General features: G+C 48.0%; 1 protein-coding gene across 5 annotated transcripts in view; it reads left to right on the forward strand.

The window, feature by feature from the left end:
• Positions 1-22763, forward strand: part of Dpp10 (Dipeptidyl peptidase 10) — a 788027-nt gene that overhangs the window by 394848 nt on the left and 370416 nt on the right. For all 5 annotated transcript variants that reach the window (XM_071671396.1, XM_071671390.1, XM_071671391.1 and 2 more), the window contains exon 2: positions 17846-18059. In XM_071671396.1, coding sequence (XP_071527497.1) covers positions 17927-18059 — 133 coding nt within the window. In that variant the 5' untranslated portion in view covers positions 17846-17926. The remainder of the gene's footprint in view (positions 1-17845; positions 18060-22763) is intronic.

The raw sequence follows: 22763 nt of genomic DNA on the forward strand, positions 1-22763 counted from the left end.
TGTGGCCGTACCGTCGTGCTCAAAGGTCGTACCTCTGTGACCCAGTTCCATGGTGACTTGATGCATTTAACCAAAGTTTGTCTTTGATCTATATCCTCCAGAGAAGTGAAGAAATATAACACGAAATCATCTCCCCAAGTTTAGCTGTAGAGTAGATTAATCCAACGAGGACATGACCATAGGATTTATCTGCCAGAGTTACAGCCATCATTGGGATTTATTCCCCAGGGACGTGGCTGGCAGGGAGTTGTCTCACGCAGACCCAGGTATTAAGGCGAAATTATAAGCCCCAGCCAGGGCAGGAGTCGTCTGAGTCAAGCGTGTGGCAGGATTTACTTGGTTGATACGTGGGTGTTAAAAGGGATTTATTTCACACAGTCTTATCCTCTGTGGCTGGACTAATTTCACGGCGGGGGAGACGAGTGGACTTGATGGGATATGGTTCATGATTATATAAGGTTATTTGATGGGATATGGTTCATGATCATGGTTATTCCTGGCGGGGCGGTGTGTGACCTCCCGACCACGCACCACGGTGCGACCCCTGACCATGCACCACGGTACGACCCCTAACCAATCACGACGGTACGACCCCTGACCACGGACGACGGTGCGACCCCTGACCACGCACGACGGTACGACCCCTGACCACGGACGACGGTGCGACCCCTAACCACGCACGACGGTACAACCCTTGACCACGCACGACGGTACGACCCCTGAGTACGTACGGCGGTATGATCCTTGAGCACGAAGGTGCGACCTGTGGTTAGGGTGGTCATACCTTTGACCTGACCTCTTAAGGTTCGAACTGGAGGTCGCACCGTCGCACCGGTACACCACAGAGCCTTGATGACCCTTCACAAACGTACCTAAGTGTAGGCTTAACCCATGTGTTGTCTCCTTTGGTGGCTGATTCATGTGAGAAACTACAGAAGCTGGTGACTGAGTTTGGTAAAGTGTGTGAAAGAAGAAAGTTAAGAGTAAATGTGAATAAGAGCAAGGTTATTAGGTACAGTAGGGTTGAGGGTCAAGTCAACTGGGAGGTGAGTTTGAATGGAGAAAAACTGGAGGAAGTGAAGCGTTTTAGATATCTGGGAGTGGATCTGGCAGCGGATGGAATCATGGAAGCGGAAGTGGATCATAGGGTGGGGGAGGGGGCGAAAATTCTGGGAGCCTTGAAGAATGTGTGGAAGTCGAGAACATTATCTCGGAGAGCAAAAATGGGTATGTTTGAAGGAATAGTGGTTCCAACAATGTTGTATGGTTGCGAGGCGTGGACTATGGATAGAGTTGTGCGCAGGAGGATGGATGTGCTGGAAATGAGATGTTTGAGGACAATGTGTGGTGTGAGGTGGTTTGATCGAGTAAGTAACGTAAGGGTAAGAGAGATGTGTGGAAATAAAAAGAGCGTGGTTGAGAGAGCAGAGGAGGGTGTTTTGAAATGGTTTGGTCACATGGAGAGAATGAGTGAGGAAAGATTGACCAAGAGGATATATGTGTCGGAGGTGGAGGGAACGAGGAGAAGAGGGAGACCAAATTGGAGGTGGAAAGATGGAGTGAAAAAGATTTTGTGTGATCGGGGCCTGAACATGCAGGAGGGTGAAAGGAGGGCAAGGAATAGAGTGAGTTGGAGCGATGTGGTATACCGGGGTTGACGTGCTGTCAGTGGATTTAATCAGGGCATGTGAAGCGTCTGGGGTAAACCATGGAAAGCTGTGTAGGTATGTATATTTGCGTGTGTGGACGTATGTATATACATGTGTATGGGGGTGGGTTGGGCCATTTCTTTCGTCTGTTTCCTTGCGCTACCTCGCAAACGCGGGAGACAGCGACAAAGCAAAAAAGAAAAAAAAAAAAAAAAATATATATATATATATATATATATATATATATATATATATATATATATATATATATATATATATATATGTTGGTTTGCGGCAGGGGTGTGTGATGTCTCCATGGTTGTTTAATTTGTTTATGAATGGGGTTGTTAGGGACGTAAATGCAAGAGTTTTGGAAAGAGGGGCAAGTATGAAGTCTGTTGGGGATGAGAGAGCTTGGGAAGTGAGTCAGTTGTTGTTCGCTGATGATACAGCGCTGGTGGCTGATTCATGTGAGAAACTGCAGAAGCTGGTGACTGAGTTTGGTAAAGTGTGTGAAAGATGAAAGTTAAGAGTAAATGTGAATAAGAGCAAGGTTAATAGGTACAGTAGGGTTGAGGGTCAAGTCAATTGGGAGGTAAGTTTCAATGGAGAAAAACTGGAGGAAGTAAAGTGTTTTAGATATCTGGGAGTGGATCTGGCAGCGGATGGAACCATGGAAGCGGAAGTGGATCATAGGGTGGGGGAGGGGGCGAAAATCCTGGGAGCCTTGAAGAATGTGTGGAAGTCGAGAACATTATTTCGGAAAGCAAAAATGGGTATGTTTGAAGGAATAGTGGTTCCAACAATGTTGTATGGTTGCGAGGCGTGGGCTATGGATAGAGTTGTGCGCAGGAGGATGGATGTGCTGGAAATGAGATGTTTGAGGACAATGTGTGGTGTGAGGTGGTTTGATCGAGTAAGTAACGTAAGGGTTAGAGAGATGTGTGGAAATAAAAAGAGCGTGGTTGAGAGAGCAGAAGAGGGTGTTTTGAAATGGTTTGGGCACATGGAGAGAATGAGTGAGGAAAGATTGACCAAGAGGATATATGTGTCGGAGGTGGAGGGAACGAGGAGAAGAGGGAGACCAAATTGGAGGTGGAAAGATGGAGTGAAAAAGATTTTGTGTGATCGGGGCCTGAACATGCAGGAGGGTGAAAGGAGGGCAAGAAATAGAGTGAATTGGAGTCATGTGGTATACAGGGGTTGACGTGCTGTCAGTGGATTGAAGCAAGGCATGTGAAGCGTCTGGGGTAAACCATGGAAAGCTGTGTAGGTATGTATATTTGCGTGTGTGGACGTGTGTATGTACATGTGTATGGGGGGGGGGGTTGGGCCATTTCTTTCGTCTGTTTCCTTGCGCTACCTCGCAAACGCGGGAGACAGCGACAAAGTATAAAAAAAAAAAAAAAAAAAATATATGTTATTCCTATGAGTCCACGGGGAAAATGAAACACTACTCAAACGGTCATCACCAACCCCTGCTCATGGGTCTATGGCCAAAATTCTAATGAGGAAGCATGGCGGGTATCTATTCAGGAGAGCAATGCTCTGGAGGACATCATCTGAAGGAAGCAGTTTGAACGTAACGACTCTGAAGGGCGACGCTATGACTCGCAGGTTTGGTGATGATCTGCTGGTCTTTTACACCTGACCTGTGAGGGTCAGGTGAGAGGCCAGGTTATCATACCAAAGGGTTCGTTACGTCTCGCTGAGTGACATCATCACTCAGCTCCAGCCAGTTGAGCGCCTCACAGCTCGAGATGTGCCACGTCTGTCACTAGTTCCTCCTCTGACCTGGATCACGCGCAAAATTGTGATTCTTTCCAATATATATATATATATATATATATATATATATATATATATATATATATATATATATATATAAATATATATATGAACGATGTGGTATACCGGGGTCGACGTGCTGTCAATGGATTGAACCAGGGCATGTGAAGCGTCTGGGGTAAACCATGGAAAGTTCTGTGGGGCCTGGATGTGGAAAGGGAGCTGTGGTTTCGGTGCATTATTACATGACAGCTAGAGACTGAGTGTGAACGAATGGGGCCTTTGTTGTCCTTTCCTAGCGCTACCTCGCACACATGAAGGGGGAGGGTGTTGTTATTCCATGTGTGGCGGGGTGGCGATGGGAATAAACAAAGGCAGACAGTATGAATTATGTACATGTGAATATATGTATATGGCTGTGTGTATGTATATGTATACATTGAGATGTATAGGTATGTATATTTGCGTGTGTGGACGCGTATGTATATACATGTGTATGTGGGTGGGTTGGGCCATTCTTTCGTCTGTTTCCTTGCACTACCTCGCTAACGCGGGAGACAGCGACAAAGCAAAATAAGATAAGTGAATATATATATATATATATATATATATATATATATATATATATATATATATATATATATATATATATATATATATATATTTTTTTTTTTTTTTTTTTTTTATACTTTGTCGCTGTCTCCCGCGTTTGCGAGGTAGCGCAAGGAAACAGACGAAAGAAATGGCCCCCCCCCCCACACACATGTACATACACACGTCCACACACGCAAATATACACACCCACACAGCCCTCCACGGCTCACCCCAGACGCTCCACATGCCCTGATTCACTCCACTGACAGCACGTCAACCCCTGTATACCACATCGCTCCAATTCACTCTATTCCCCGCCCCCCCCTCACCCTCCCGCATGTTCAGGCCCCGACCACACAAAATCTTTTTCACTGTGGTTATATATAGGTTATATATAGGTTATATATATTATATAGCAAGGTTATTAGGTACAGTAGGGTTGAGGGTCAAGTCAATTGGGAGGTGAGTTTGAATGGAGAAAAACTGGAGGAAGTGAAGTGTTTTAGATATCTGGGAGTGGATCTGGCAGCGGATGGAACCATGGAAGCGGAAGTGGATCATAGGGTGGGGGAGGGGGCGAAAATCCTGGGGGGCCTTGAAGAATGTGTGGAAGTCGAGAACATTATCTCGGAAAGCAAAAATGGGTATGTTTGAAGGAATAGTGGTTCCAACAATGTTGTATGGTTGCGAGGCGTGGGCTATGGATAGAGTTGTGCGCAGGAGGATGGATGTGCTGGAAATGAGATGTTTGAGGACAATGTGTGGTGTGAGGTGGTTTGATCGAGTGAGCAACGTAAGGGTAAGATAGATGTGTGGAAATATAAAGAGCGTGGTTGAGAGAGCAGAAGAGGGTGTTTTGAAGTGGTTTGGGCATATGGAGAGGATGAGTGAGGAAAGATTGACCAAGAGGATATATGTGTCGGAGGTGGAGGGAACGAGGAGAAGAGGGAGACCAAATTGGAGGTGGAAAGATGGAGTGAAAAAGATTTTGTGTGATCGGGGCCTGAACATGCAGGAGGGTGAAAGGAGGGCAAGGAATAGAGTGAATTGGAGCGATGTGGTATACCGGGGTTGACGTGCTGTCAGTGGATTGAATCAAGGCATGTGAAGCGTCTGGGGTAAACCATGGAAAGCTGTGTAGGTATGGATATTTGCGTGTGTGGACGTATGTTATACATGTGTTGGGGGGGGGGGGTTTGGGCCATTTTTTTTCGTCTTTTTCCCTTGCGTACCTCGCAAAGGCGGGGACAGGACAAAGCAAAAAAAAAAAAAAAAATATAATAAATATATATATAATATATATATAAATATAAATATATTAATATATATTATTAAAAAAATATATATATCCCTGGGGAATAGGGGGGGGAAAATATTTCCCCCGTTTTCCCCTTTGCGTGTCGTAGAAGGCGACTAAAAGGGGAGGGAGGGGGGGGCGGGAAAACCCTCCCCTCTCTTTTTTTTTTAAATTTTTCCAAAAGAAGGAACAGAAAATTTGGGGCCCAGGAAAGGGGTTTTTCCCCTAAAAGGGCCCCCATTTCCTCTGTTTTTAAACGTACCTGTAAGGGGGGGAAATGGCAAAAATATTTTGAAAGAAGAAAAAGATATATATATATATATATATTTATATAATATTTATATTTTATATATATATAATATATTTATATATATATAGGTATGTAATTTGGTGTGTGGACGTATGAATTTTTCCCATGTGTATGGGGGGGGGTTTTGGGCCATTTTTTTTGGTCTTTTTCCCTTTTGCGCAAACCTCGAAAAACGCGGGAGCCGGGCGACAAAGCAAAAAAAAAAAAAAAAAAAAAATTTTATATATTATATATAATATAAATATTATATATATATTTTAAAATAATTTTTTATATATATTTTTTTGGTTTTGCGGAGGGTGTGGTGTTCCATGGTTGTTTAATTTGTTTATAAAATGGGGTTTTTGGGGGCCCAAAAATGAAGAGTTTTGGAAAGGGGGGAAAGTTGAAGTTTTTGGGGGGATGAGAGATTTGGGAAGTGGGGTCAGTTGTTGTTCGCTGATGTCAGGCGGTGGTAAATTCATGTGAAAAACTGCAGAAGCTGGTGACTGAGTTTGGTAAAGGTGTGAAAAAAAGGAAATTTAAAGAGTAAATGTGAAAAAGGCCCAAAGGTTAATGGGTACAGTGGGTTGGGGGTCAAGTCAATTGGGGGGGTTTTAAGTTTAAATTTGGAGAAAAACTGGGGGAAAAGTAAAGTGTTTTAGATATCTGGGGGGGATCGGGCAGCGGAGGGAAACCCCTTTGGAAGCGGAAGTGGATCATAGGGTGGGGGGGGGGGCGAAAATTTTGGGAGCCTTGAAAAATGTGTGGAAGTGGGAGAACATTATCTGGGAAAGCAAAAAGGGGGTTGTTTGGGGAATAGTGGTTCAACAATGCTGTATGGTTGCGAGGCGTGGGTTGGTTAGGTTGTGCGCAGGAGGTGGATTTTGTGGAAATGAGATGTTTGGGGAAACAATGTGTGGTGTGGGTGGTTTGATCGAGAAAGGGTAACGTAAGGGTAAGAGAGATGTGTGGAAATAAAAAGAGCGGGGGTTGGGGGAGAAAAGGGGTTTTTTTGAAATGGTTTGGGCCAGGGAAAGAAAATTGAGTGGGGAAAAGGATTGCCCCGGGATATTGTGTCGGGGGTGGGGGGGAACGGGAGAAGAGGGAGCCCAAATTGGAGGGGGAAAAGATGGAGTGAAAAAGTTTTTTGTGTGATCGGGGCCTGAACATCCCGGGGGTGAAAAGGAAAGGGGAAGGAAATTTTTTAGGAAGGGGAATTTTTTGGAAATCAAAAAATGGTGGGGTAAATCCCGGGGTTGACGTGTTTTTCGTGGTTTGGGAAGAAAGGCATTTGAAGCGTCGGGGGGTAAACCATGGAAAGCGTGTAGGTATGTATATTTGGTGTGTGGAGTTGTATTACATGTGTATGGGGGGGGGGTTGGGCCATTTTTTTTCGTCTGTTTCCTTCCCTACCTCGCAACGCGGGAACAGGCCAAAAAAAAAAAAAAAATATTATAATATAATAATAAAAATAATAAATTATATTTTTTTGCAATATTTCTGGCGTACTTTTCCTTCTTGCCAGTAAAAGACCAGACACAAGACAGGTTGGTTGAGTCATGGATTCATTTCTCACGTTGTTATGTAGCTCTTCAAAATGTCCCCTTTCACCCCCTCGGGAGGAATGTGGATTGAATGTGATTTGTGAAGTGCAAGGGGGTCTGTGCCTGTGTGAGTGAGGGAGGGGGTATATTTAGCCGGAGACGCCGCGGTGAAGAGGAACACACCACACAAAACACACACACACACAACAACACCTCAATTAATTTAAACAAGTCGTTTTCTCGCGTGGGCTGCTTCCGAATTTGTGGAAGCCAAAAGCATCCGGGGAAATACTTGTGGGTGCGTGGGGTGTGTGTGTGTAGGTGTGTTGTAGGTGCGTGGGGGGGGGGTGGCTAGGAGTCGCCCCCCCCCCCCCCCCATCCTACGATCATACCTGGTAAAGTGGAAATAAAAGAGCGTTTTTGAGAGAGCAGAAGGGGGGTTTTTTGAATGGTTTGGGCAATGGAGGGGATGAGTGAGGAAAGATTGCCAAGGGATATTGTGTGGGAGGTGGAGGGAACAAATTATATAATAATAATAAAAATAATAATATATATATGCAATATTTACTGGCGTACTTTTCCTTCTTGGCCAGTATAAAGACCAGACACAAGACAGGTTGGTTGAGTCATGGATTCATCTTCTCACGTTGTGTATGTAGCTCATTCATAATGTCGCTCTTCACTCCCTCGGGAGGAATGTGGAGTGAATGTGATTTGTGAAGTGCAAGGGAGCGTCTGTGCCTGTGTGAGTGAGGGAGGGAGGTATAGTTAGCCGCGAGACAGCCGCGGTGAAGCAGGAACACACACACACACACACACACACACACACACACACACACACACACACACACACCTCAATTATTTAAAGCAAGTCGCTATTTCTCGCGTGGGCTGCTTCCAGAATGTTGTGTGAAGCACGAAAGCATCCGTGAAATACTGTGTGTGTGCGTGTAGTGTGTGTGTGTGTAGGTGTGTGTGTAGGTGCGTGGGGAGGGGGTGGCTAGGCAGTCGCCCCCCCCCACCCCCACCCATCCTACAGATTCATACCTGCGTAAAGTGGACCACACAGATGTGTGTGGCATAAGGTCCTTGCTGTTCCATAGTTTGGCTCTGCTGCCGCAGCGTCTTCGTGGGCTGTACTTCTGTCCACCATTAACATCGTTATCACTGTGTTCATACTTGTGTTGACGGTAGACAGTGATGGTGTACTGGTATCGCACTGTTCTACCCCGAGCCTCGAGAGACGGTGTGTTTCACCATCACATAGCACGTGGGTCCACGTGGTGACCAGGTCCCCCAGGATCAGGTCATGGGTCAGACTGTTTCATACCCAGGAGTCGTTCCGTCGGGTTCGAGGGTCGTGGAGTCGTGCTCAGATGGTCGTGCCTTTGTGATCGAGGGTGGCAGACACCAGTCAGGTCGCCTCACCTACTGACTGACCAGTAAATCATGTTCGGTGACCGTCCGGCTGTGCTGCAGGTCACAGCATACTGGCGAGGGAGGGCACAGATCCTGCCACGGTAGACGATACATATGACACAGAACCACTTATGACTTAAGTACATATGACAGACAGCCACATATGACAGACAACCCCATTATGAACGACAGCCACATATGGCAGAGAGCCACATATGACAACCACGTATGACAGAAAGCATCTCGTGTTATGACACATAACACAACCACAGTTGTCACACAACCTCGCCTAGGGCAGACACCTCAGGTGTGACAGTCACCCCACGTATTGGCGGACAACCCACATGACAGACACGCAACGCATGACAGCGAACCACGTATGGCAGACAGTCATGCGCGATCAATACAGCAGGAGGCGCGGAGGTCGGCAGCAGCGGTAGCGTGGTTGTCACGGCCAGCACGTGTGTCTACTACTCCAAACCTGGCCTGGCTGGCTTTGTTTATTTCAACGCCTTCATCCCCTTATACGTAACTCCAGCATGTGTGTGTTTGTGTGTGTGTGTGTGTGTGTGTGTGTGTGTGTGTCATTACGTATATGTACTGTATGAGTAGTGAGTTTATGATACAGGTGGGGCCCCATCTTTCAAACATAAACTGCTATCATACAACTTTTTTATTCGCTGTTAATATATTATTATGGAAGTATATCTTGACATCTTTTCTCGTAAATTTTTTGCTTAATTTCACGTTATGGTCTCCGGTTGTTTTGTCTTTGCGTTTTTCGAAACACTGGTTTCTGTAGACATCATGACACTGGTTTGAAAATTGAAAGGTCGAGATCAAATAATCCCTAATTCTTCTCTCTTTTCTGGTGGACAATTTGTGACTTTTATTCTTTTAGTGTAACTCAACTTTTTTCATTTTGGCACCATTATTGTTGTCTCCTCTGGACCTTCTTTATTGGTTCCTTTTGTTATGCTTCGTTGGGTCAGCAAACTGGAGAAGCATATCGTTGTTCTGGCCTGATGTAGGATATAGGCCTGCTGGATATTCATTTATCCACCTGTGCCAGTGTGCTGGACTGCGGTTGTAGTATTTACTAGGAGACAGTTTGTCTCTTTGATCGTTCTCGTGTGGTGAGGTTCTGGCGACAGAATAGGGACAGGGTCGGCTTCCTTGTCCCCCTCACACACGGACACCTGCAGCCTTTTTCCTGCTGGATGATGTTTGCATCGAGATCTTTCACTGTGCCCCGTCCTAAGTATATATTCGGGTTGAATTTCATCAGCCATTTATCAGAGCCAACTTTGGAGATTGCCTAAGCTCCCTTGTAATGCGATACAGCCTTCCTCGCTCTTCACTTCCCTCGTAATCACGGTATCGTCTACAAACGTATTCGGGAATGAGTCTTGACCTTCTGACAAGCGATTCGTATCAATCAAGAAGAGCAGTGGTCCGAGGACTGAGCCGTACGGCACACCACTGGTGACCCCCCCAATCTATTTTGAGGAGGTTCTTCTAACATGTGTCCTTTGGTTCCTCAACTGAGGAAATATTCAGTCCATCGAAGGGGTCTATCTGAAGGTACAGCTCCTTGCCAACTTCCTGTGTGGTGCAGGGTCATGTAGTCTCTGGCAGTCCAAATCCATCAAACCTTTTCGTGTGTGTAAAACAGAGCTCACTCTCTCATGGAAGTCTAAGAGGTTTGTTCTTCCATGACCTTTCCGTGAAACCAGGGTTGCCTTTCGTTAAGGTAGTAAGGTAGTTTTCCTTTCTGCATATAGTCATCCATTTGCCTGCGGGTTGGGTAACCACAAACCACACTCTTCAGAAAAACCTTGTGTGTTGTTCAGCGAAACCTCCCGGTCTCGTTTCTCAAAAATAGGTGTGACATTTGCCCTCCTACCACTCCCTTGGCACTTTACCTTCCTCCAGGAGGTGTCATCGTAAACAACATATCATCAGATGGCATGTCAAGCGTATCTCCTGACATCTTGAGCACACAGGGAGGGACTTCATCTGGACCACGAGCCTGATGTGAATCAAGTGCCCTGCAGTACTTGTCTTTTCCAGATAATTCAGTGCTTTTTGAAAACTCTCTCTGGTGTTGGGGTTATGGTGTCTTCCACTGTTGAAACACTTTTAAACTTGTCATTCAGTTGCCCACCTAACCTTACATCATCCTTTACAACTCGGACACAAACAGATATAGAGGTCAGCTGCTCTCTAACTGACAGTTTACTCCTGATGAATTTCTGGAATGTTCTGGATTATCTCCTGCCTTGTCCACCACATTCTTTACGCAGTTTCTCGGTCTCTCATTTCTTCTCTTGCTACACTCATGCCTTTCCCTATACTTATCAACTGCTGACTGGCTGCAGTGCCCCTTGTATCTACTCCACAGTACATCCTCAAGTTCTTTCGCCTTGTGATATTATTATTGAACCAGATCTCTCCCTGTGTCAACCCTCTCTCTGTATCTGCAGCTGGAGGTACCCATGTTTCCTCTCCGTTTTGAAGATATTCCAAAACTTTCCGTATCAGTGACCTCTGTCCTGACCACCAAAGTCTACATTTCCCTGCTCATGTACTCTTCGATTTATTCTTACTTTTGTGTAGTTTCCACGATCTACTCCTTGCGTCTGGTTTCATTTGCATTTTAATCATGTCCTCATTTGCTGCATGATCAGACACGAGCTTTACATGATAACTCTGTTGTTGCCGTATCATGTATGATATTCTGAGGTTTCGTGTTACTAAATAAACGAATAAGGCCTAGTGATGATGGTGTATCATCCCCTCACATGCCATTGGTATCACTGACATACTGATAAGTGTTGAGAACATTGCACTGCACACACGCACTCTTACATGTTGTCTCTCTGTGAGGATCCAAAGTCTCCCAGTCTCTCGTTCTGTGATTCAACTCCCCATTTATTGGAACGTTCCCGTCTCTCATAAGTACGTGCTTCATTGCTTTATGTACCATCCCGATTGTTCATTTCACTGTTATCTTTGTATCGTTCTTTATGAACATTGAAATGATTAAAAGTGTCATCACTGCTATATATGTATAGTTCTTTCCTACATTGCTCTTCCCATTATGTACTCGTTGAGTGGGCCATCCATCAATATTTCTTAAAACTTCATCTTGTCCCTAATTAAGAGGGCAAGTCCCCCTCCTCCTTTGTCTTCCCATGCCCTCCTCTCATACATCCCTGTAATTACTCACAGGTGATTATTTGTACAGTTGGGGGAGGAGTTCTGCACTCTTGAGGCCTCATTCATGGACCTGCCTCTGTGTGTGTGTGTGTGTGTGTGTGTATGTGTGTGTGTGCGCGCGCGCGCGCACGAACCAGGCTGTTTTTGGACTTGACTGTGCGTAAGGACTTGACTATGTAAGGGCAGACTCTGTCTGTGGACCTGACTGTCTCTGTATACCTGGCTGTGAGGGTAGACTATGTAGACCTGGACCTGGTTCTCTGAGGGAAGACTTGACCTGGCTGTGTGAGGGTAGACTTGTGTTGACCTGGACCTGGTTCTCTCAGGGAAAACTTGACCTGGCTGTGTGAGGGTAGACTATGTAGACCTGGACCTGGTTCTCTGAGGGGAGGACTTGACCTGGCTGTGTGAGGGGGAGTGTGTATAAATGGCGGCATCGAGCGGCGACACCCTGGGGGTCAGGCTGGAGGGTGAGGCAGTGTTTGTGGCACACGTGACTATGTACATGTCATGGAGCACCAGCAGGAGCGGTGTGTGCTGCATGATCAACAGGTCAGGCAACATCGGCTCATTATCCTCCTTCCAGACCAAAAAAGAAAAAAAATCTTTGTACATGCTCTTTCCTCGTATGTCTCTGCCCAAAGAAAATCCTTCTTCAGTCCTCCCTCGTCCTTTTTTCCTTTTCCTTCTTTTTTTTTTTTTCCTCGACCTGTGTGATTTAGGAGAGCAGATGGTGGGCGCATGGCAGTGCTACTGGCAAGGAACACGAGGGGGGGGGGGACCACCCCGACTTGCATTAACACATTGGGTCGTCCCCCCCTCGACCCCACCCCACCCCACCCCAACACTCTTAACTACTCCCCCGGCGACCTGAAGCCAGCGATTCGTACACCCTGCGGATTACAGCAGGCACCAGGTTAATCCCTAGGATTACTTAAAGCGATAATCTCTGCACTCCTCTGCGTGCCTGACTAGTCTTTTGTGTTCATTTAATCGTTTGGAAGCTATTTCCATAATTAGAAGGTTGGATCGATCTTGCTTACTGTGGCCAGAGCCCGCGTCACAGCTAGGAAAATATGTGTGTGTGTGTGTGTGTGTGTGTGTGTGTGTGTGTGTGTGTGTGTGTGTGTGTAATCATTTCGGTCATTACGGTGGATGACGCCGTGTCTGGCTTGGGTATATGGCCGCTGACTGAGCTTGGCGGCGCGTGGACACGATGATCTTATATTGCAGAGGAAATCAAGCACATGGCGCCCCAAACATCCTTGACAACGTTCATTATGAAATGAGCAGCCTTTATCTGTGGGGTCGCTCCTGAACGTCAGATGTGTCATACATTCGAGATTCAAATGGAGTGATAGTGTTGTTGTTGTTGTGAGTATCTGTATGTTCCACCTGGAGCACTGGACATAGGCGACCAGGTTTTCAACACATATGGCGAGCCTTTTCGTAGGTAGTTTATTGGCGGGTGTGAGGAAGGCTGAAGACACAGTGGAGTTTGGTGGAACGGCTGAATGTAGCCTTTGACATATGTCCCGGGACAGTCGTGGGACGTGTTTGTCTCCCCTCCGTATTGGACCAGATGACCATCATCCCTGTCGTCACGATAGGCCTCCACGACCACGCCTGCTCTGTAGCCCTGGAATTATTTGACAGTTTTATAAAGGCAGACGACTAGGATGGTCGTTAGTATTGACGGGCTGGCTGGCTATACGGGTCGCTGGTGATGACCAGAGTCTGTCTACTTGCACGACGGGTGTCTGTCTCAACAGCCAGCCAGCCCGTCTGTTCTCTCGGTCTTGAGTTATAAGGTGGACGGCTGGTGCTGTCGTGGCGCTCCTGTAGATGGTGTAAAGAAGGTCTCAAGTTCCGGACCGCCACACATTTTTCACAGAAATGGCGAAGTGACGGCAGTTTAGGGGCTTTTTCATTTGACCCGTTTTTGCTGTGGAGGACGAGAGGCACACTGGTCGTGGGCAGGCCCGGGGGCGCCGCCCTCGCAAGACTAAAAACTTTTCCCGTGAGAATATACGTCATCATTATCACGCCGGCCGCCACCCCTCCCTTCCGCTCCCTGGCACCATCCACCTCTGCCTGCTCCTCTTCCTCCTATTTCTCTTTTTTTTTCTTTTACTTCCTCCTCCTCTTCCCCCTCCTCAACCTTGTTTATCCCTCTGGCTGTCCTCCTGTCAGTTGTAGACCCAGGGCGTCCCGGCTTGGGAGCGGGGAGGTAAGGGGGGGGGGGGGGGAGGAGTTCCACAGGCTGTTTGAGACAGGTGACGTCATCTCCACATTCAATGTCATCTCCCTAATTGTCTTACTGATTCCATCCTGTCGCTCCAGCTGTGTATCCGGGACGCTACACACACACACACACACACACACATGCCACCAGTACCCCCCTCACCAGCTGAGGAAGTTCTCGTGTCCCTCACTGTGTAGCTTATATGCGTCAGTGTGTCACCAGTTTTTGTTCCGTGCGAAAAGATCATGTTTTACTTTTTTATATGAAACGACGAGAGATAAAAGGTTAGGAGGTCTTTCGTTAGCAATATACGGCTGTAGGAGTTATGTAAGTGGGTTGTGGCTGTGATCAGGAGCGCTGACCGCTCGCTTTTGGTCAGGTTTATGGGGCTGCGCCGGACATGGTGGCAGGAGGGACGCGTCTGCGGCCGATTTATCTATCGGATGCTGGCCATAGGCAGGGCTGCTGGTCGACGCCAGGCACACACACGCTTATCGTATGTGGCTATGGGGTTGGCCAGGAGCATCTGGTGTTGTGGTGCCGGGCCAACCCACCCTCTCCCACCTTGTGGGTGGTGGCACCAGGGAGGACCTCGTGCCTCTCCCTGCCAGTGGATGGCACCAGGGAGGACCTCTTGCCTCTCCCTGCCAGTGGATGGCACTAGGGAGGACCTCTTGCCTCTCCCTGCCTGTGGATGGCACCAGGGAGGACCTCGTGCCTCTCCCTGCCAGTGGATGGCACCAGGGAGGACCTCAAGTCAGACAAGGTCACCACAGATTGTACCGAGAGTTGGTTCCTCCAGGCGAAGGGTGACGCCACATCGCCTGGCAGTTGAAGTAGTGTTCCTCGCCCGTCCAATTCATCTTGTCAATCGATTTCTGTTGACTCCAGCTGTTCCATGCCGAGAGAAAAGTAAAATAAAGTTTTTTCTTTTACCAATGTCGACAGTGAGTTATGAGCGGGACCCGTGAACCGAGACGTTTACCTGAAACTTGTATCAAATGTTTCGAAGCTCAGACTGTTTCATTTCGCTCACGAATTCCCACGAGCACCAGAGGCGTTTGTCACTCGTACAGATGTGAATGTTACCCACTTAGAGCCGGTGGAGTTCAACCCGTGTGTGCATTTGTCTCCGGTCCAATAGGAACGGTCAGGAAGGGTCTTGGGATGTGATGAATCGGTGTTTGTAGAGAGGCAGTGATGGGTGACGTCTAGAGCATTGACGGGAAAGTGTGAATCGAGTTTGTCTTGGGAGTGTGGTGTAAGATGGCTGTATGTATGTCTGTATGTCTGATGGAGTGGTAATGTGTACTTGTGTATGTTGTCTCACATCTGGCCACGAGCTGCTGGCTGGGTGGAGACCACTCCAGGGGCAGTACATGTGCTGCGTTGCTCGTAAACTTACGACAGTTCGTCTTCTCGAATCGTATGATCGCTTGCCTTAACTGGCCGGCAGCGTGATGATTCACGTAATGAAATACGTCGTTGAAGAACTTCGGATAAAAGGATTAATCCGCGTATCTTGCTTTAGAGTGAAAACACATATTTGGGTGAAGGATTGTCGAAATTCCTGAACATCAGGTGATGGGCAGTTGTGGACACGGCGGAACGTTTCGTTTCATGGGCTGCGTGACAGACGCCAGGTCCTAGTGACACACCAGTGGGTTGGGGATCAAGTCTTCCTGACGGGTTAGGATGTGGTTTACCATCCAACTAGTTGTCCTTATTTTCCATAAGAAAAAATCATCCCCATAAGGTCCTTGTAGTTCCCCCTTCTCTCTCTCTCTCTCTCTCTCTCGTGTTTATGCTGGCTTCCCAGGCAGCGATAGGCATGATAGTGATCATAAGAGAGTAAGACCCGGATGGTGAGAGTTGGGTTCCTGGAGAGAGAAAGAGAGAGGGGGGGGTGGGGAAAGGTACATCTTGTGTATGTGTGTGCGTGAGAGAGAGAGAGAGAGAGAGAGAGAGAGAGAGAGAGAGAGAGAGAGAGAGAGAGAGAGAGAGAGAGAGAGAGAGAGAGTGAGTAGTCTCGAGTGCTTAAACCCGCTGAGCACAATGGTATAACCCTTGATCACAACGGTACAACCCTTGATCACAACGATACAGTCCTTGATCACAACGGTACAACTCTTGATCACAAAGGTACATCCCTTGATCACAACAATACAGCCCTTGATCACGACGGTACAATCCTTGATCACGACGGTACAATCCTTGATCACGACGGTACAACCCTTGATCACAATTGTACCCACACTTGAACGCAACGGTACAACCTTTGATGACAGCGATACAACCTTTCATCACAGTTTTAGAACCCTTGAAGACAGCTTTACAATCCTTGATCCCAGCGATACAACCATGTGACAACACACCTCTTGATTTCAGCGGTACAACCCTTGATCACAACAGTATAACCCTTAATCACAGCATCACGACCCTTGAGCACAGCGTTGCAACCCTTGACCTCAACGGTACAACCTTTGACCACAACGGTACAGTCCTTGACCACAACGGTACTACCCTTGATCACAACGGTACAACCTTTCACCACAACGGTACTACCCTTGACCACAACGGCACAACCCTTAATCACAACTAACCATCTTTGACCACGATGGTATATTCCCTGATCACGACGGTACAACCCTTGATCACAACACACCCCCTGATCTCGGCGGTACAACCCTGGATCACAACTGTGCAACCCTTGAGCACGACGCTACAATACTGAACACTTACTTGCTGACCCTTTCTTCCCACTGAGGTTGGTCGGTGGCTCACGTGTGCTCCTCCTCCAGCGTGCCGGGTCATTGACGAACTTCCTCCAGCTGTCACAACACTTCACAGCTTACCACCAGTTGTGACGTCATGACTGTCACTGGTCTCACACATGGGGTGGTGGGGGGGGGAGGCTGGTTTAGAGGATGCCTGGTGATGGTCAGAATAAAGTTCGTAACTGAGTTTTGTGGCAGGAGATGCGAAACACGGCGGGGAAGGATATCCCTCCCTCGTGATCTTAAGCCAGATTGGCCTGGGAGATTGAATGTCACCACCGTGTGTTGAGATTTGAAGGTCAGATGTAGTAAGTCAAAGAATAGAATGATGTATTTATCGTGTGAAGTGGAACTTATCATTCCCGTTGACGAAGAAGGTGAGTGAGAGGTTCAGTTTGATCACGAGCTGAGGTGGTATAATGAGTCTTGGCTCCTCTAAACTTGTGAGGACGTGACCATAGGAGTGACCCCCTCCACAGTCCACGAGAGATTCAACACACGTCGACCCACGGGAGACAGAGTTTCGCATCTCTCTTTCTGTAGGAGGAACCCACATGTACCTGGCCGCCTGATTGAAATAAGAACCCATATGTAGACTTGTCTTGTATGTAGGGTTGCATCATGGAACCTGATGTACACATGTATGTATACTGAGTATTTTCTTTTACAGAACTTCCTCACATACCTATCCTCCAGCATGTGACAGTCTCTTGTACGGAGACATGTCCCTGTACTCAGATCCCCTTGTATAGAGAACCATCCAATATTTACAACCCTTGTACAGACAGACTCACGTCCTCTCGTGCATCACAGCTTTCACACACGCCTTCCCCTCAGTATTTATACTTGTCCTTCGTACATACTTCCTCCTTACTCACACCTTTCACCCAGCAGTCAGAGCTGACCCAGTGTTCACAGTTCTCCCAGCACTGGAAGCTCTCGTGTAAACAGACTTTTCCCCAGATATTCAGAGCTGCTAAACATTACCCCAGTTAACATTGCTCTCTCTCCCCCACAGGAACTGGCCTCAACCAACCCGAACCAGCGCAACTGGAAGGGCATCATCATCGCCGTGCTGGTCATCTGCTTCGTGCTGGGCATGATCGTGACCTCGGTCCTCCTGTTGACCCCTCCCGATGACGGTCCGAGGGTCAAAGGTCGGAGATTTGAGCTGGATGACATATTAGGTGACGACTTCAAGATCCACACCTTCAATGGGAGTTGGATATCGGGTTAGTACTGGCTGTGGCGTCGTTTCTCCTTCAGGGTTGGTAGGAGGGAGGGTAGGGAAGGGCGGAAGGAAGGGCTGGTGAGAGGGAGAGTGAAGAAGGATATAAGGAAGAGATACATAGTAGAGAAAAGAGAAAGTAAGGAAATGTTAGACAGATTGGCAGAAAATCTGGAAAGACAGATGAAGACACATGATAACATCTGGTCACAAAGGACGTTCCAGGTTTGGCTGGTGTGATGCTTCCTTATTCCCACGAACAACTTAGCCCTGGGATGATCCTTCCTTCCCTCGTCCTTCCCTCTTCATATAGCATTTCTTCCTCACAGTCAGGTCTACGGGCACCTGCGGACCCCTGCTTGTTTTCTACTTTCTGCTCTCTACCAACTTTTTATTTTCACCCAAGACGGCTTTCATTAGGGCATGTTATTGGCCTCTGCCAGTTTGGTCACTATACAAGAAAAAATTTATGTAATAATGAATTGTTTTCTGTGTCTTGTTTGTTAACATTTTCCTCATAGTTCCTCGAACTGTTGGGTCGTCTCCCGTCGCTCCGCTCCAGTCTTCCTCGACCGTAGCCTTAAGTCTTCTGTTATCGGGCGGTCGTGTTGCCTCGGGGGTGAGGGGAGGATGTTGTGGGTTGGGAAGAACTAGCAATAATAGCCCGCACCACAGCCTCAGCCGAGCCGCCCACTTCCTGAACCTCTTACTAACGGGAAACGCTCGCTAGCCTTTACGACAGCGATAAGTGAACCGATTCTCTAAATAACCTTTACATTGGCCGATGACCGGAAACTTTTCTAGCCAGAAAACGGGATTTGGGCCGCAGCAGCAACAGCAGCTGTTAGTGGCCAGATGGCACTGAGGGGCTAGGTTGGGTCTGCTGGTGGTAGTCAGCTGGTACAGAGATCCATGGTTGGCTCAGCTGGTACAGAAGACTTGGGTTGGTTCAGATACCCATCATTGAGAGACTTGGGAAGGCCATAACTTCTGTGGGGTGCTAACGGTGTCGAAGCTTCGTGCGGTCTGGATTTATGCATAAAAACATCTTCCTTTCTTCCATACACAATTGCGGTGCGACGTGAAGTACAGAGGTGCACTTAACCCCTGGCAAGGGAATATCCTGTGCGGGCCGCACTAGGAATGACGGAAGATGGCACATGATAACATCTTGCTCCGTATATCTGTATCATTTACATACGTATTGGACTAGACGCTCGCAGATCCTGTGAATCCGCGATCAGTGTATGTCTCTAGCAAGAGGACCTCCCTGCGCACGGTGGTGTCCTTCCGTAGAGCCCCGGACCAATAAAGACGGGAGGAGATCCTACGGCTGAGGGAGAAGGCTTTAGCTGATAGGATCGCCGCTGCTTCCCCAGGACCACAACCATAATCCTGCAGCAGCAGCAGCAGCAGCACTGTCTTCCTATTATTATCAGCCAGCCACACGACGCTCCAACATCTCGTCAACAATATGTAACTCGACTTTATCCTCACTGATCCTCTAAGGCTGCTGACCGGTTCTCACCGTGTGCACACCCACCCAGCACAACTATATCCAGACCCACCCAGTACTCCTGTCTCCAGACGCTCCCAGCACTCATATCTCCAGACTCACCCAGCACTCCTGTCTGCAGACCCACCCAGCACTCCAGTCTCCAGACCCATCAAGCGATCCTGTCTTCAGACCCACCCAGCACTCCTGTCTACAGACCCACCCAGTGCTCCTGTCTACAGACCCACCCAGTGCTCCTGTCTTCAGACCTACCCAGCACTCCTGTCTGCAGACCCACCTAGCACTCCTGTCTATAGACCTATCCAGTGCTCCTGTCTTCAGACCTACCCAGCACTCCTGTCTACAGATCCACCCAATACTCCTGTCTCCAGACTCACCTATAAGTGTGTGTGTGTGTGTGTGTGTGTGTGTGTGTGTGTGTGTGTGTGTGTGTGTGTGTGTTTGTGTGCGTGCGCGCGCGTGCATCTACACGTCTTTTCCGTCCTTGCTCATGTGCCTCCCACAGCCTCCGTCTCGAACCATATCCGTCCGTGTGATCCACACCTCCTGGGGAAGACGGGCACCAGGGCTGGTGTGCCGGTGAGGCGCCCCTCATATAAACATGTCCCCCGCTGATTGAAGTACGTGTTTACACCGGTAAATGTCACTCCGGTCCCTGGTACGATCCCTCACCTTAAACCGCCGCCCGCCGCCCCCTGATAACTCGTCCTTTATACCGCCTCTCTCCCTCTCTTCTGCGTTACGAAAGAAGACGTATTTCATCAGCTTACATCTCTTGGTTAGGGGGAGGAGGGGTAGGGAGAATGAATTTACGTCGCGGACAGTAACCCTCAGTAAGAGGCAGGAGGAGCAGGCATACCATTTTGTACGTCTTCCTCCTGCAGGAGGGACCTACCTACCTACTTTAGATTCTGACGCCACTCTTGTGGGAGCATCTTGTTGAACACGTCACCGAGGGCGACAGGCGGCGAGAGGAATGGACGTGAGGGTGGCCTCCAGGCCCCTCCCTCCTTTGCTCTTCCTGCCGCCGCTGCTGCTATTGATCACTGGAAGGTATTGATCACTGGAAGGTCAATATCCATATTTCATGAGTGGAGGAATTTCTCGTAATGTCAAGCCTCCACGGATGAGCTTAAACTGCTGCCGTCTAGAGTGACGTAGGCCGGTGATGCCCTCTGCTGTAGTCTCTGGAGGACGGTCCAAGAGGAGCGGCGATTGTGGCTTGCACCTCTACAGATGGGCAAAACTCGCCCGCGCAGCCCATGAGCTTAAGGGTCGTTCTGTAGTGCTCAAGGGTCGCACCGTCGTACTCAAGGGTCGTACTGTCGTGCTCAAGGGTCGCACTGTCGTACTCCAGGCTCGTAATGCCATGCTAAACAGGTCCATTGGCCTTCACATCAGTAGATGGAGTCCACTGGCTTCCTTGTCTGTTGATGGGATCCCTTGGTTTTCTTGTTACCTAGCACCTTGTTCCTTGGCGTTACTTGCCCATAGTTACCTGGTATTACTTGTCTCTAGTTACCTAGTGTAACTTATTCCTAGTTACCTGGCTTTACTCACCCCATGTTACCTGGCGCTGCTTATCCCTTATTACCCACCGTTACCTATCCTTGATTTATTCCTAGTTACTTGGCGTTACTCATCCCTAGTTACCTCTTGCTGCTTACACCCTAGTTACCTGATGTTATTTACCCCCTAGTTACCTGGTGTTACGTGCTCCTAGTTACCTGGCGATACTTATTCTTCCAGTACACCAGGAACAGGAACACTCGACTCTGTGCCGCTCGCCCTGGAAGATATTTTAGCTTGCCGGAACAGCAGGTGTGAGGTGTGGCTGTGATGGGCGGTGACGTCTGCAGCACACCTGACTGCCAAACGCAAGAGAGAGAGAGAGAGAGAGAGAGAGAGAGAGAGAGAGAGAGAGAGAGAGAGAGAGAGAGAGAGAGAGAGTTTGCCATACGGTAGGGCTAGGGTGAAGCTCTTTCACCTCACCTGTTAACCACGACGAGATTTTGCTGTGAGGAAGATCTTGTTGGTGCTCTCTCTCTCTCTCTCTCTCTCTCTCTCTCTCTCTCTCTCTCTCTCTCTCTCTCTCTCTCTCTCTCTCTCTCTCTCTCAAATTTGGTCATATGTTATACAGAGAGAGAGAGAGAGAGAGAGAGAGAGAGAGAGAGAGAGAGAGAGAGAGAGAGAGAGAGAGAGAGAGAGGCAACATTGAGCATTCTGGGACTAAGCGTACCATTATAGGAACCTGGTGTTCGCGTGAGCCGCTTGTGTCGGACCTGTTGACATGGTAACATTACTCCGTCATGTTCCGGCAATAGCCGGCCATCACCGTCCTCTGTTTATGTAAGTTCAGGACTGTGTATGATGAAGCATTACCAGGGACTCATCGTATGCTATTTGCATTTCATTGAAGCATTTTTTTTTTCTTTTTTAATAACATGCTTTTTTTTTCAGATATTCGTAATATTTTCGTGTAGTACCGTAACCAACAGATGTATATGATTGAAATGATGTTTTATAGAAATGCTAAGTCTTTGAAGGTCTGTCAGAAACTTGATTTTGAGGGGGTTTTAAATTCCCTATCAATTGTTTGGGTGATAAGATTGCATGTCCCTCGGCCTCTGGAGTGTTCCCAGTCGTGTTGGACTTGTGTCATTTATTCTTCTCCTCGTGTTTATGTGCCGTTCACTCATTCCCTCCTGTCAGATTATCTCAAAATTCTGTTCCCTTCCGTTTATTGCCTGTTTGCGTGCGTTCCTGTGGCCGTTTTATTCCGTGTATCGTCACGGACTGACTGGACACCAGACAGTTTCGTGAGGATCCAGTACTGACTCCCTGTGGGCGCGGCGGAGCACTGGTTTACCTGCCTGTGGGCGTGGGGAGAACTGGTTTTCCCGCCTTTGGACGCTGCGGAGCACTGGTTTACGTGTCTGTGAGCGTGGGGGAGCACTGGTCTACCTGCCTGTGGGCGTGGGGGAGCATTGCTTTATCTCCCTGTACGCATGGTGATGACCGGTTTACCTCCTTGTAGGCATGGTGAGGGGGACCGGTTTGCCTCTCTGTGGGCGTGTGAGGCTTTAGTTTACCACCCTGTAGGCGTGTTGAGGTACAAGTTTACCTCCCTGTGGGCGTGGTGAAGGACCTGTTTACTTCCCTGTGGGCATGGTGAGGGACCGGTTTACTCTT

Source organism: Panulirus ornatus, chromosome 16 (assembly GCF_036320965.1).
Source record: "Panulirus ornatus isolate Po-2019 chromosome 16, ASM3632096v1, whole genome shotgun sequence".
Classification (NCBI taxonomy): domain Eukaryota; kingdom Metazoa; phylum Arthropoda; class Malacostraca; order Decapoda; family Palinuridae; genus Panulirus; species Panulirus ornatus.